At 35.8% G+C, this 16,813-nt stretch overlaps 1 protein-coding gene across 5 annotated transcripts; it reads right to left on the bottom strand.

The window, feature by feature from the left end:
• Positions 1-12,671: 12,671 nt before the first annotated feature.
• Positions 12,672-16,553, bottom strand: LOC104232175 (beta-amylase 7-like). Of its 5 annotated transcripts, none has more exons than XM_009785308.2 (4): positions 16,298-16,553; positions 14,981-15,045; positions 13,365-13,633; positions 12,672-13,261 (listed from the first exon to the last, which is right to left on the bottom strand). In XM_009785308.2, exons 3-4 carry the CDS (start codon positions 13,623-13,625, stop codon positions 12,827-12,829), a joined length of 696 nt encoding a protein of 231 aa, XP_009783610.1. In that variant the 5' UTR covers positions 13,626-13,633; positions 14,981-15,045; positions 16,298-16,553; the 3' UTR covers positions 12,672-12,826. The 5 variants fall into 5 exon arrangements, with proteins under 5 accessions (XP_009783610.1, XP_070023643.1, XP_009783609.1 ...); XM_070167542.1 differs by having other exon boundaries at positions 13,365-13,643; positions 14,986-15,045; XM_009785307.2 differs by having other exon boundaries at positions 14,986-15,045.
• Positions 16,554-16,813: the final 260 nt, after the last annotated feature.

Here is a 16,813-nt window from a genome sequence, read left to right as displayed (position 1 = left end):
ATGCATTTAAAGCCTATTGTTAGTTTAAGAACGCATGTCTAAGTGTTTTAATTGCCTTATTTGCTCAAACTGCTTTACCTAAATTCCGTGCAACATGCTAGGCTAGAATTACTTGTTTGCCTTGATGTGGAATTGACATTTCTGAATGTTTTCCTAATGCTGTTGTGTAATTACATTTGGGGCTATGGATGTGGGATTCCGGTAGCTCCCCATTGTCTGTTTATTTGGGACTACGGATGTGGGATTCCGGTAGCTTCCCCTTGTTTGTTTATTTGGGACTACGGATGTGGGATTCCGGTAGATCTCCCTGCGCAGTTATATGGAACTACGGGACTGCACCCGGTAGATTCCCCCAGTACTGGGTATTTACATTTGGGACTACGGGACGGGATCCCAGTAGATCCTCGCGCACTATGAGTTGGACTACGGGACGGGATCCCGGGAGATCCATTGGATATGTATATTTGGGACTACAGGACGGTATCCTAAGAGATCCCCGATTGTTATTTTGGTGCTGAGCCGTATTTCTTTCTGTGTTTACCTTGCCTCTGTAATAGTTGTTGTTGCCCTTTATATCTTGTGTTACTTTTACTGATGTACTTATTTATACTGTTCTGTTATATACTGTCGAACTTTATATTTTATTTAACCTTAGTAGGGCCCTGATCTTCCTCGTCACTACCCGACCGAGGTTAGGCTTGGCACTTACTGAGTACCGTTGTGGTGTACTCATGCCCTTTCTGTGCATGTTTTTCATATGCAGATCCAGGTACTTTGACTCAGTCCTATCACCCTTGAGGCGAGGCGACTGTACCAGAGACTTCGACGTATATCTGCCGCGTCCGCAGACCGAGGAGTCCCCTTCCATTCTATCTTGTAGTGATAGCCCTTCTATTTTCTTCTGTTGATGTAGACATTCCGGAGTTAGAGCATTTTTATTATCTTCGTAGCTTGTGATTTAAAGGTTTCCGGGTTTTGGGAAAGTGTATTGGTTTAAGAGTTAATATTGTGTATGCCGAGTGACACTTTTAAACGCTATTTTATTACTCTATTTCTATTTTAAATTGTTTTCTTCCGCAAATTTGGTCTATCTTCCGCATCTTAGGCTTACCTAGTCGTAGAGACTAGGTGCCGTCACGATGGTTCACAGAGGCGAACCGGAGTCGTGACACCATCAATGTTGATCTTATACCATCCTTTTGGAGGAGCCTGCCACTTTACATTAATACTTATTTTTATGCTATTAGTTGTAGCCCTAGACGTTAACAGGTTGTATTCAACAACTTGGTCAATAATAACTCTTTTAGTATTTGATATGGTTTGTGGTATTGTTTTGGTTGTTGTGGTTTTTATTGTTCCAGATTGCCCATAGGGCGAACGGGAATATATCATCCCATGTGATGTATTTATTGATCGTAGTGGGATTTTCATTCCTAAGATTGTCAACTCGGTGTGTTGTATGCATTTGGGGGTTGGTAGCACGCCCACAAAATGTTTGAGCAATGCTACATTCCTAGAAGATATGGATTATTGACTCATTGGTGTCTTTGCATATTGGGCAGTTAGGGTCTATATTAACACCAATTTTGCCTAGGTAAGCTTTAGTAGGAAGACGTTTATGGTAGCATTTCCATATAAAAAAATTTAATCTTGTTAGGGCATTTGAGGTCCCAGATCCAATTGAAATTAAGGTTTGGAAATGTTTGCTCATCAATTAGCTTGTAGCAAGAATTAATGGAGAACACACACTAAGATTTATACTCCATATGAGATTATTGGGAGGTGTAATAGCTTATTGGGGTTGAAAGCATTGATGTTAGTGGTAATACTTTTGGGGAGCTCAAAGGAGATTTTCCTTAGGTCCCAAGACTCTTTATCACAAATATCCTTAATTTTAAGACAATCTTCATTAAGAGTTAAAGGGCCTATAATATTACTTCGAAGGTTGGTAATATTTGGGATCCAGTTTGTGTTCCAGATATTCATATTTGAATGTTAGTTTATTGACCACCTAATGCCCTTATTACAAACAGTCCATCCCTTAAGGAGACTGTTCCAAGTATTTGAAAAACCATTTGTTCTTCTACTTTTCCCATAAATACTAATAAGAACTTTAGCCCAAAGAGAGGATGGATTATTAAGAATTCTCCAGGCTAGGCTGATTAGTAGGGCTAAGTTTTTTGACTTAGCTTTCTTAATAGCTAGGCCACCTAGAGTTTTTGTAATAGTAACAATGTTCCACCTAATTAGGTGAAGCCTTTTCTTTTCCCTCGTAGTTCCCCATAGGAAGTCTCTTTGTATTTTGTCTATTTCCTTTAGTTTTTTGGTCAGTAAAAGAGATATTTGCATCAGGTGATTTGGTATTGTATTGAAAGTAGAAGCTACTAAGATACACCTGCCTGCCATACTTAACCACCTAGCATTCCAATTGTTTAATCTAGCACACATTTTGTCATTTAAAGGTTGATAGTCCTTGTGCTTAGGGTTATTGTTAAGAATGGGAAAACCTAGGTATGTGTCAAAAGTATTACTAATTTTAATATTAAAGATTCTTGTAGCCAGGTTTTTGGTAGGGTCTTTGCAGCTCTTTGACATAAATAGTTTGGATTTATCTTTATTGATATTTAATCCAGAGAGGCAACAAAAGCTCTCCATGCTTCTTCAAATTATTTTAATAGTTTTTGTATTGGCTTGACCCACTAGAGTGAGGTCATCAGCGAAGAATAAATGTGATAAAAGGGGGCACCTAGGATTTAGTTTAGTAGGATCTCAATTCCTTGTATCTACTTGATTATCAATATTTTTGGAAAGCATATCCATGCATAATATGAATAAGTAAGGAGACATAGGGTCACCTTGTCTAATACCCCTTGTAGGACAAAATTCTTTTGTTTTGTTACCATTTACCAGGATGGAGATGGTACTTGTGGTAATGCAGCTAAGAATTAGGGCAGATATATTAGGAGGGAAATTAATTTTTTTAGAGTTACGTAGATATATGACCATTCAAGTTTGTCAAATGCCTTTTTCAGATCAATCTTAAGGATTAAACTTTCCCTTCCTTTGGTGGAGTTAAACTTTTTCATTACCTCTTGGATAATAATAGCATTATCACTAGCCTGCCTATCCTTTAGGAAGCAAGATTACTGAATATTGATTAGGTGTTGTAGGTAGGTCTTGATTCGATTGGCAATAACTTTGGTTATAACCTAGTACATTGTGTTGCACAAGCTAATAAGCCTAAACTTTTTCAGGTTATTAGCATTATTGAATTTTGGGATTAAGCACAGATAGATTTTGTTAATGTCATGGGGCATTGTTTTGGTGTCAGAATTGTTTTGGCACAGATTTATGACCTTACTTCCTAGTATGTGCTAAATTTTTTGGAAAAAGAACGGGTGTAACTCGTCAGGGACTGGGGCCTTGTAAGGTTTAAAAGAGAAAACAACTTTCGTTATCTCATGATTTCTTAAGGGTTTATCTAGGCTCGAGAGATTAATTTTAGAGAAGCTTGCCTTATCCTTTTTAATAGTTAACCAATCAGTTTTTTCGTGGGAGGTTGTAAACATACTTGAGAAGTAATTTGTTGTATGGTTCATTAGGGAGGTTTGGTCCTCAATCCAAATTTCAAAATTATCTTTGAAGAAGACAATGGTATTCCTCCGTCTTCTATTGGTGGCTTTAATATGAAAAAATTTAGTATTAGTATCACCATCATTTAACCAATTAACCCTAAAGCGTAGTTTTCAGTAGTCTTCTTCGATTTTTAGTATGGTGTTATAGTCATCAATGAGGGTTAATTCTAGTTCTCTAAGGTAGTGACTAGTTGTATAGTTAGGAGAATTTTGTATTCCATCAATTCTTTTAAAAAATTTTCTTTTCTTAGCAAAAATATTACCAAAGGTATTTTTCTTCCATTCGAAAATATTATTTTTTAAAAACTCCGTACCTCCTACTAAATCTTTATTTTCCCAATTATATGACACAATCCTAGGAAAATTCGAATGGGAACACCAAAAAGTTTCTTTCCTAAAGAGCCTATCATAACAAGTGTTAATTCTATTGTTAAGGTTGATGAGAATAGGGTTATAGTCCGAGTAAATTTTGGGGAGGTGAGTTATGGTGACATTAGAAAAAGCTTGTAACCATTCTTCATTAGAGTAGACCCTATCTAATCTTTCCATGATTAGACCATTTTTTCTTCTACGATGGTTGGACCATGTGTATTTACATCCCTTAAATCCTAAGTCCACTAGGTTACAATCATTTAGGCAGTCTATTAGTGACTTAGTTTGTTTTTGGTTAATGATTCTGCCACCAAATTTATCCCCGGAGTTCACTACTTCATTAAAGTCACCCCCAATCAACCGAGGTCCTTTATAGTAATCACATATATTTCTTAGATTATTCCATAACATATTTCTAACTGTTATGTCATTGCTAGCATAAATTGCACTAAATAACCAAGAGAGATTTTTAGGTTTTACCTCAATCATTGCATGTATTGTCTGACCGTTGCTAGTGAAGTTGTTGATGGTCACCATGTCATGATTCCATAGGATAACTAAACCACCAGCTTGCCCAATTGCAGGAACCTCAATCAACTCAGTGAAGTTAAATTCTTCTAGGATAGATATATGACTCTCCATTTTGGTCTACAACAAAGCAACTAGACATGACATGTGGGTGTCCATAAGCTCTCTAAAGTGCCTCCTAAAGTTGGCATTGTTAGCTCCTCTAACATTCCAAATTATAAAGTTGTTTGGTTGATTCATGGCGTGATTATTTATTGGGTTGTTGTTGTAATTCCTCCGGAGGGAGGGAACTGGTATCACCACATTTTTCCCAATTGTAGGATCCTGTGGAGGTTGTATGTCCAGTGAGCACTTGTAAAATATCACTGGGCAACTGAAGATAGACTTTTTGTCTAGCATCTCCTTGAATATGAGTATTTTTACCTCGCTTAGGCTTGAAAATGCTACTGCCAGTTCCCCCAAGTGTGGCAAGTTGTCCTACTCCTCTCCTTCCTCCTGGAGCCCTTCCTGATTTTGCATGTTTGGTGCTTGAGCTAGGTCTTCCATTGGATCTTGTTGTTGGTTTTGCATGTGTTGCGCAGTCCATTGAGTAAAGATTGGATTCAGTAGCATTAGATCCTCCGGTGCAAAGAAAGGAAGATTTAGAGGTAGATTTTGTGGAACTTGTTGGTTGGAGTTGCTTGGAATGTTCCACATGTGTTGCATGGTATTCACTAAATTTTGGTTCATCGAGGATTCAAGTGATTGTAGAATGTTGTTCATCCACATTTGATTGATGTAATTGTTCATGGCAAGACTCATTCCCTCCGAGATTAGTTGAGCAAGATAGTGTGTATTTTGGATTATCAATATGGACTCCTGTCCATTGATCTCCATGTTGAAGGATACTACATGGCCTTGAATGCCTAGTTCCACCCACAGTTGTGGTACATAGTTAGGTGGACTTAGATGTTGGTCATAGATCACATGATTGGAGGGAAAATGAGGAGATGGGGGGAGGGGTTGTTCATGGTTTGATGTCGAGAAAGATGATACAATTGAATGAGTCGGTACCTTCTTCTTAGTGTTAGTAGAGTTCTTGGTATTTTGGTGGTGTTATTGTATTATATGTGGGATGTCGTCTAAAGGATTAGAAAGGTTTGTAATGATTATATCTATTTGCATATGATTTGAGGGAGGTTGCATGAGGGTTTTATCCAAATCTTGCATGGATATGGCCTCCGCCACTTGGCTCCTATCGTCCTCCATGTGTTGAATTGAGGATTGGGTGGAAGGGATGAATTTTGCATGTTGGTTATTAGTAGGAGTGTCTTTATTAGTAGGGTAATTATTGTTAATAGGATATTTGATGTTCTCTTGGTATGCCCAATTGGTTTGTGTGGAATTTTCTTCCAAATCAATTTTATTAAGCAAGGGATTTAGGCAATCATCAAGGCTAGTAGATTGTGCCACGTTTTGGACACTTATAATGTGTATTGTCTTTTTATCATGCAAATTTTTGAAGTTTTATTAACTTTTTTTCATTATTTTCCAAAACCTCGTGCCCTCTAGTGGATTAGCAAAACTACTTTCACCTCCAGATGATGGTTTTGTATTTTGATCTTTATCAATTTTGGCTTAGTCATCATTGTTGCCGACTAGAAATTGATTTACTACTGCATAAGAGTTAGCAAATAGTTGTTTGTTGACATAATTTAAAGGTTGCACATTAAGATACTTACCAGACGAAGCATCATACATGTGAACATTAATACTTGGAGTTATGGATGGGCTAGCCTTATCTTTGAACTGGTTGGCCGCTTTAGGTTTGCCTTTTTTAGAAAAAGAGACCGTCAGCCACTCCTGGGCAGTGTCATTCCTGGGTTATGGTGTCTCCAATGTTGGTTGATCTCCCTTTGCTTGATTGGTTGAGGGGAATAGGATCAGCTCTAGCATGTATATCCCAACCTTCCGCAGGCTTTGCATAGGATATCATCTCCTTCATATAGGATATGTTGCTTATGCTGGCCAATCGTTATGAAATTTTGCACTGGTTGCTCCAATGGTAATTCCACACAAAGCCCTGCATATCTTCCTCATAGTGTGGTTGATGTACATGCATTCACTTTAAGTAATTTGCCAATGCAATTCCCAATTTTGGTTAGAATAATTCCATCGTAAAATTCCGTGGGAAGTTGTGGCAATCGTACCCATACTGTTGTGTAGCTTTGTTGTGCTTCTTTAGCTACAAAATTGGCACCCATTTTTGTACTGAAAGGAAATAACCATTGATGAACCAAGGTCCATTTTGTAGTATCTTGGTCATGCTTTCCTCCTTAACCAACTTAACCGTATAGTAATCTTCTTCGAGATCAATTAGTTGAAAGTTTTCATTTATCTTTCACAAGTCCTGAATTTTCTTTTTTAGATAGTGATGCACTAGATGCTTACCCATGAGTTTTTTGATGACGGAATATTTTCAAGGTTAGGATTACTTGTTAAATTTTGTGGGACAACTCCTCTGATTTAATGGCTTCCAATTCTGATAATTGTTTGTCCATTGGAATTGTTGAGGTCCTTTTCACCACTTGTGTGGTGTTATTGAAGAATTCATCTTGAAGCAGTTTATCCTTGTAGGATAGTGTATTAGGGGTTTGTAGGTTGATTATATTAGGGGGTTTTGGAGGAATTGGATTTTAGTTCCCTGATTGTTGTTTTAGTGAGAGGTCACTCATTCTCTCTCTATTCTCAAGTTCCTTCTGGCTATTGTTGTTGATTGATGCTGAAGACTGTAATAATAGTAGTACGTATTTTCAGAAATTCAAGGGTTGTTGATTTTGTTTTAAAAGTGGAAAAGGAAAATCATTGGCTAAACAGAGTGTAGCAACTACCCTTTGAATAAAAATCTCAAGCTCTCTGTTATTGCCTCATTTTTTTCTGGGCTAACTTTCTTTGCTGGGAAAATCTTTTGCTTTTCACCAAATAAATTTTCACATGTATGTTAGTAGTTGATTTTGATGAGAATCATAATTTCAGGTTCACCATTAGTATATATTTACATGGATATTTATGTATTTCTTTATGTGAAAATAGATTTGAATATTGATATATTACAAAATATATACAAAATAGACTGTCACTATACAAAATAGACTGTTACTATACAAAATATATACTAAATAGACTGTCAATATATAATAAATATACAAAAATAGGCTGTCACTATACAAAATAGACTGTCACTATACAAAAAATATATAAAATAAACTGTCACTATACAAAAAATATATAAAATAGACATTTCGGGCTACTAGATGTAATATGTTTGGGCCGAAGGGCCATTTCGTGTCAATGAAAAAATACATAGGCTATTAAAATTTTGAGGAGCTATAAAGAGTAGTTTTTTCTTAATTATTTGTGTCGTCCAGAACCAATCTATTAGTGGATCCTCATTGTTAACAATGAAACATGTGGAAATAGTAAAAGGACTTTTCTTCTTGGGAAAAATTTAAAAATAGTCAAATTTACAAGTGGTCATTCAAAAATAGCCATTGTTTCAAAAATAATTGTAATTTAGTCACTTTTTATGTAAAGATAAATATGAGCGAAAATACTATTTAAAACCCGAAAAATATTCCAGCATAATATACTGGAATTTCAGTATAATATATTGGAACTATACTGGAGTTCCAGCATAATATACTGGAACTCCAGTATACTTATGATGGAACTCCAGTAGATTATACTGGAGTTCCAGCATAATATACCGGTCCAGCATAATATGTTGGAAGTTCATACACAGGTGCTCCAATCTCCAATATATTAATGGAACTTTCCACATGTTGGATGTCAGCCCAAACCTGGGGATGCGTGGCTGGCACTCGGTGCCGTACTGGTCCGAGCGAACCACTCTGTAACTCTTTTTTATAACTATCATAGGCCAACATGGCCACAACTTGTAAGGTATAATTATAAGTGGGCAAATGCTGTATTAATGAACCATCGTTCTTAAAACATGAATACATATGGGCCGTCAAGGCCTCTGACATACTGTACAAAATGAACCTTTATGTCTACAAAGCCTCTAAGAGTATTTGGTATCAAATGGGACAGGGTACCGGCATACCCGTAAGTCTATAGTAAAACTCTGACATAATGATTTATAGACTCGGCTGCACTTCAAATGAGGTGGAGTCTTACCGATCCTTCGCTGAATGCTAACCTCGTTTACTATGAGGGCTTGTCAAACTGATTATCTATATCTGCAGGCATGAACCCAGCATCCCCAACAAAAGAACGTCAGTACGAATAATGTACCGAGTATGTAAGGCGGAACTGAAATATAACAACAAGTCAACATTAATTAAAAACATATAAGAATCAACCTGAATCTCTGAAGTGCCATCGTTTATGCATACTTAGTATACTTATATATATATAATGCTTCTCTTTAAGACTATTATCCTTATCGTACGATGGATGACTGCCCAACTAATCAGTGGTAACTGCCCGACCGGCGGTAGCTTGATGGTAAATGCATAACTACCCAATCGATGGTAAGTAATGATACATACCTGCCCAACAGACCGTAGCCCGGTGGTAAATGCATGACTGCGCGATCGGTCGTAGCACGGTGGTTAATGAAGATGCATGTCTGTCCAACCGGCCGTAGCACGGTAGTAAATGAAGATGCATTTCTGCCCAACCGCCCATATCACGGTGGTAAATGCATGAAGATGCATGTATCACTATATTATAAACATTAACATCTTTATCAAATACCTCAATAGAGACTTAGGAACATACTTAGGCATGTTTGAATATCACTTTACATGAATGAATAACATAGACATCCTTAGCTTCTAAGAGTAGAACCACTTATGGAATAACATTACGTTTATGTATCGTTACTTGGATCATGCCAAAAAAGGAAGGATTAGCCTTAACATACCTTACTTGAGGAATTTATCAAACACTTTTACTTGAGCTTGCCAAGAACAATTTTTGCTCCTTTAAATCTTTGAACAAGAACTAAGCACTTCTTATGATCATAGCATATTTCATGTTGCTGGACATATGGAGTATCATGGATGTATGTTTTTGCTATGTTTCTAAAGTAAGAGACTCCCTAATAATAGAAAGAAAGATTGCAGTCTCCTTTGCATCTCTTAAATTGCCAAAGAATAACATGAAAGCTTAAAGCTTGCATTGTCATGTGTAAACAAGGCACACCAAGTGCTACGACTCATGTACATATTGGTGCCACACTTGGCCAATTTCATGCCATGTGACAGCCCACAAATTTTCCTAAAATGCCACCTAATCTCATAAACCAAAGAGTCACCATTTGTCTTGATCAAGACCCATACTTGGTATGATGACTTGGCCAAAGATTTCTCTAATCTTGCGATCTAGCTCCAAGACTTGTTTCGTCAATATTGAATTCCTTACTTGCTGCCACGTTAATGCTTATCCATCCCAATAATTAGCTTACCAAAACTCCCTAAATGTGTCATCTTGCTCTATGACTTAAGAGTCATTTATAGGGCTTTCCTTGGCTGCGACGTTGGGACCTATTTAAACTTATCCAAAGCTTATAATTAATGAGCTAATCTCCCACCAAAAATCATTCATTACCCAATTATCCACATAATAATTTCTAAGTTTCATTTCACTTAAATACTAGTATACGTCATATACTTTACTACCATGATCATGTGGTATATCACAAGTCCATAAATACGGGGTGTTATAGCTTGAATCGTATTTTATCTCCAAATGTCAAACTTCGACCAACCTCATTTTCTTCAACTCGTTTCCTCTCTTACCTTCACGACTTTATTTATCACTTGTTATATATCATAAGCACTTATAACCTCAAAAATAGTCTTGTCATTGAACTTATGTCAATTATCTTATGACAAATCCAACGTAGACAAGTACGAGATGTAACATTGGAGTTCCAGCATAATATGCTGGAAGTTCATGCACAGGTGCACCGATCTCTAGTATATTATGCTGGAACTTTCCGTGTTGCAGCAAAATAATGGCTATTTTTCAATGACTTTGCAAACGCTAGCTATTTTTGAATGACCAATCCGAAAACTGGCTAGCCCCGGCTATTTTTACTTTCTTTCTTTTGTCAGATTGCAGAGGGGCTCTCACCATCCATTCTGCAGGAACTTCCTTTCTTCTTTTGTTTTTCATTATTGGGTTTTTTTGGAACCAGGGTGGGGAAACAAGGTGTCTCGGAATTAATACCTGTGTACCCGTGTCATAAAACTAAATGCGTGAAAATAACAAAAATGGTCTCTTATGTTTGGGTTTAGTTTAAAATAGTCTTTTAAAAGCAGTTTTAACCTCCGTCAAATATTTGACAAATAGATTTAAGGGGAACTGTGAAGACTTACTTAGAGAATTTCCTATGAGAACTCTAAAGTGTTTTTCAGTTTTTTTTTTTATATTTATATTTTGAACTATTACCTGCGGATAATTTTTGCCAAGTAAATTTGTAGGTAATGGTTTTAGCATTGAATTTCGCCAAATTCATGCGAATTTTCTGTAGGATGTATTAAGTTCTGTGTGTATATATTTTTAAATTCGGGATTTTTTAAGTTTTCCTGCAAGAAGAATTCTTAGTTATAATTTCCACGTTCGCAATTTTTGGCAAACGGAGTGGGGTAGAGCGGGTGAAACTTTTACCCCGCAAAAGTTTTTAATGCATTCTCACTTAACATGTAGTAATATTTTTCTATTTTGAGCTCATCGTACGTAGACCTTTCTTGTGATGTTTAAGTTTCTTTTAGCTAATTTTGACGAGTTTAAAATATCATTATTCTGTAATTGTTCATTTAAAATGGATCACCACTTTAGATTCCCAAATAATTTCTCTTTAACCTGCCTCGTTCCGCCCCACGTATACCCTTCTTTGTCTTGTTTAATTATGATTTGCCTCACTGGTTACCATTTCTAAGATAAAAAATCTCCCACGGTCACAATGAAGAGGGAAGAAAGTGGCCGTGCGGAGAGGAAATGGTGCTGCAGCCTACCCAGAGTTGTTGATGATTGCTTAGTGCCCACGAAAAACAGAAAGAGAGAACAGGAAGAGGAATGCGAATGTAGCTTAGGTTCGTTCAACCTAAATCTAGAAAATTCGCGTTTAAAAATAATTTAATTTTATCTTATTTTTTTAAACTGATAAGCCTTTTGTGTCAAGTATTATTAGTAACTTTGACAATAAAAAAGGGAGGGAGGGAGTAATGTATTTACATCCTTCTCTAAAAAAGGTTCAATCGAGTTCCCAAGAGCATGGGACATTTGGGACCTAACTGATAACTTTGACCTTTGCATATCACTCTCTTAATTCAAGACAAGTGATACATGAGCACAAGTCTCCGTTAAATGAAAAAGAGCATGAACATGAACATGATAATAGCCTTGTGGAAAACCTCAACAAATAAAGCTGACTTTGCAAAATTGACATTTTTTAAGTCTCACTATTTACCCGTACGTCTAATTAAGTGGGCCATTCAAGTCGCTTGGATCTTCTTGTTTCAGAAGAGACTATTACTTCCTGAAAACTCTTACATCCTATTCTATTTCTCCATAATCAAGCAGAGTGATCTAAACAACAAAATTAACAAATATAATTGCATTTTTAAATGAGATAATTATTTATATTTCAAAAAGAATACTATCTAGGATCAATCTAATAAGCAGTAATAAAATCTAATAAAACTGATTGTGATAAAATGAAATAGAATTTCAATTTGAAACGTGGAATAACATATAAGTTGTTGGTAGACATTTTTAGCTATTTATTGATATTTTCTGACTATAGCATTGTAAATTCCTCTTTTTCCATTTGTAAAACCAGTGACAGATCTAAGATTTCAACTTTACTATTCAGAATTCTAAATTCTGTAGTTACCCATATGATTTATTGTGTTAAATATCTATCATGTGCATATATTTAGTAAATTTTTTAATCCATAACCTTAACACTGCATCGCCCCTATGTAAAACAAATGAGAAAATTAACAAGCTAAGCAACAAAATGGTAACCACTTCAAAGTTATATAGTAGTTCCTCCGTCTTAATTTAGATGCGGTAATTTGAATCAGTACGAAATTTAAAAAAAAATTGAAATTTATAGTCTTAAAAGGTAAAGTTTTGTGTGGCTATAATATTAAATTGATTATAAAACTTCTAATTAAGGATAAAATAGGTAAAATGGATAGTAGTTATGACAAGTCTTTATGAATAGCAGTGAAGCGTACGACGCCGTATTGCCAAAGCCTCAGTCAAGTGCTTTACAGAGGTGACCCCACCGGAGTATTCTGATTCGAAGCTCTGACTTCCTGCAACAAGTACGACGGCTGTTCTTGGTGGCGCACGGTGGCTGAGGCGGCGGAGGAAGGGTGGTAGACCCCGCTTATTCCTCCAACACCTGCACCGCCACATGCGCCGGACATGTAGATGGAGAAAAGAGTATCAGAAGAGGTAGAAGACAGCAGAGCACTAGTAGAGACGCCACCGGAAAGTGAAAAGCCAGAGTCGAAGAGATTAGTTGCCGGCGTCCTACTATAAGTTGTCTTCGTATCTCCGCAGTTTGCGGTGGCGCGAAGCGGAGACGCGGTAGTTGAACATTCTCCTCCGCCGCCGCTTGTGTGTCCTACGGTGCTGCTAGTTGGCGTAGCTGCATTGGATTTCCCTCCAACACCACAATGTGGACACGAATTGTTATTCTGATGTAAAAAATGAGATCAACTTTAATTATGGATAAGTTAAATCCAAAATTAGATAAAGTGAAATGGGAATAAAATGGAAAAGCAAGCAAACTGCACAGACAGTGGAGGAGGAGGAAGAGCGGTAGGTGGTGCCATCAGGGTCAACAATCCAACCAGCTTCAGAGGCCAGGTGGCGGAGGACTTGGTTGATGTCGGAACGAGGGGAGAGGCGGTAACCGCCGTGTTTACGGAGGCCGTTGAAGATCTTAGTCGTAATAGCTCTTCTCTGACGCTCTCTCATCTTCGTCTTCTCCTTTTCGACAGCGCTTCTTCTTCCATTGCTGTTGTTACTTCTCTGTTGACCTGCAGCTGATTCCTTCATTTGTGGATCTGGAATTATCTTGTAAGTAATTGTGAAATTGCGGTTTATTTGTTGTTTTGTAAAGGGGCAATTGAAGAGAAGCTTTTCGCATGACAGAGGAGTTCAACATTGCATGTTTACTGGGAAAGACTAGTCTGGCGCCACTGGCAGAAAATAATTTTCATTTTCTGAATAGTTTGTAAATTATGGCTTCTTTACTTTAAATTATGGCCCCATATACATAGTGATGCTTTTAGAAAGGACTTAAGCTTATATACAGCATAAAAAAAATTATTTATATAATTAAATCACTTATAAAATAATTAAAAATAAATCTCTACTTAAATATTAATTAATAATAGGATAAAAATAATAATTAATCTTTTATAGTAGGCTAAACTATTCGAATAGCGAAAAAAGTATTCTTTAAACTAACAATGTATATCACTTAAATCTATTTAGAAACTATTTTTACCACATTATTAAACGAGAGTTAGGAAAGATAGCCAGAGTCATTGAGATTTGACACATTACAATTTGGATGACAATAACTTTTTTGTACTTAGCATTTGTATCAGTCTAATTAATAAATCAATTAAATTCGTTTGCACATTAACCTTAGACTTAACCATTATTTACTAATGTATACTTTTTCATCTCATTTTATCATACAACTATATGATAAGTTTAGCAAAACCCGAATACAAATATATTTCTTCAGTTTAAATTGTGATAAGTTGAATACTCATATGAATTGAAATTTTGTTCATATTTTCTTTTACACAGTGAAATAAGGACAACTTCTTTATCTGAGTGGAAATTAAGTAGAGAGATTAAAGTTTTATTTATTTTTATTAAGATTAAGACGTTTGAATATAAATACACATCTAAATATTAAAATGTATATTATGATCTGAATGGTAAAAATTAAGACCATTGATTTTTTTTAATATTTGAACATATAAAATTATCGTTATTTTACATAATATTATATTAATAAAATATTTTTAAAAAAAATAGTTGGCGGTGGTTTTGATTGATGATGGTGATTTTGGTTCAAGTTGATAGTTGCGGGTAGTAGCTAGGCGATGATGGTCCTGGCTGAAAATAGCGGGAAACAATCCTTTCAAGATATCCAAACTTAATTATGCAGCAAGTAGATACTGATATTTGTGTACTTTCAATAATAGCAATTAGAAATTAAAATAGTAAGTCAACGAAACCAAGACAAATTTATCTGTTTAGTTGAACTCAGGGAGGAAAGATCTTAAATAGTTAGTACATAGTAAAAACAAAATCAACAGCAACAATCTGCACATTTCACATATGAATTGACATTAATTGAGATTCATGCCCAAACAATTGATAAATATTACTTTACCACAAACGACGATGAAAGTTTGAATCTGCTGGTGGATTACACTCAATCATCAACTCCTGCCTACAATAATTTCAAGTTCAACATAAGAGTTAGAGTCATGGATGAAATCATTACTTTCAAATAATAATGACAGCATTCTTATATTGCACAATTTCAGGCTGTTGCGTGGAATATCCTTATATAGCAATATCAACAATGGTTGCCGGTACATTACACAACTAGACACAAAGAGAAAATAGCTTGGACAGAACATCAATGAACAATATACTTGATCATCAAAACGTGGATAAACAGTCAAACTCACAACTAACAGAGAAGTTAAAAAAGCTAAATCATCCTAAAATCAACTCTCTCTGTAAATAAAATTATTATTCAAAGACAAGCTTGTGACTTTTAAACTGAAGGATTTATCAACCAAAATGGACCTGAGTATTATATCTTCCAACTAATTTCAACTTTTCCTTCTCTTTTTTCTTTTCTTTTCTTTCTCCTCACCAAACAGGATATGTAATAGGATCATTCTTCACAATAAAAAGGCAAAAGAAACATTACACAAAACTGAATTCTGTAGCTCTCCTGTGCTCCATCATCCTATAATCTTATTCCTATGTTATGAAAATAAATTTGGAAGTTCGGTAACGTTTCAGAATATGGACAGACAATAGAGATTTATAGTCTGGGCAAAATATCGAGCTTATACAACTGAAATTAGCACCAATCATGCTTCATCTCCCAAATCTCTAGCTTCTTCAATTCGTCAAATACTTCCAAATCTAACAAATCAAAGTGCACCTTTCCAATATTAAGATTAAAGAACCTTCAAATCAGTAGCCAAAATCTAACATCCAACTTATACACTAAGAGCAAGAATCAATATTAGACCAATTAAATCACTAACATAGCTCGTACTATTTATTAGGGAAAGCTTAGAAGTTCAGATCTCCAAAAGCATCGTAGAAGTATTTCAATACATCTTTGAGATTGTTCGAATCCTAAAGACTCAATATTTAGGGCTTTTGAAAACAAAGATATTTTAAAATTTAGCCAAAAGAATTGTTCTGGTGTGTTCGAGCAATATCAAGATTCTTAAATAGCAAGCATATCAATTCCATAAATGTAGAAATTCTGGTGTCACTGCCCGTGTTGGTTTAGTTTAGAAATAAAACAGATTAGATTTGTGTTTAACGCTTAAAAAAAGCCATATACCTATTGGACTAACATATAAGACTCTCAAGCCATAAAAAATACTGCATTAATGCTCATTCTTACCAAAAAATCAATGGGAGACTTATGGTTAGGGTTTGAAATATACCTTTGACCTGTTCGTAGCAACCAATAGAGCAAATAATTGAGCTAGTGAGTTGATCATTTTCAGCAAAAAGATGGTGGTGGGAGGAGCAGTAACATCAGCAGGAGTCGATGGATCGAGATTCAACGGAGGAAGAGGAATAGGGGATGGCTATTCAAAATTAATTTAGGGGGTACACTCCTTGCCCTTTCAAAGTTGGGTGAGTAGTAATGGGGGGAAAAATTTAATGGTGGAAATTTCTAGCAAAATTTTATTGGAAAACTTTAGAGCGCGCTTCATAAGTGTTGCTTTAGGATTAAAAAATGGCAACGGTTTGTAAGTGTTGTATTACACGTGGATAAGTGTTGCTAATTATTTTATGATTTGGTAACACTATACGTAGCCTTTTTATTGTAAAAGCACACTTTTAAAGCGTTGCCTAAACTTCGTTGCCAAAGGTTCTCCTCAAAGGCCACCCTTGAAAAGCGTCCCCTTAGATATTTTTGGCAATACTTTTTAAGCGTTGTCTAAAATTATTGT

Source organism: Nicotiana sylvestris, chromosome 2 (assembly GCF_000393655.2).
Source record: "Nicotiana sylvestris chromosome 2, ASM39365v2, whole genome shotgun sequence".
NCBI lineage: Eukaryota > Viridiplantae > Streptophyta > Magnoliopsida > Solanales > Solanaceae > Nicotiana > Nicotiana sylvestris.
This window is presented reverse-complemented; position numbering and strand designations above follow the sequence as displayed.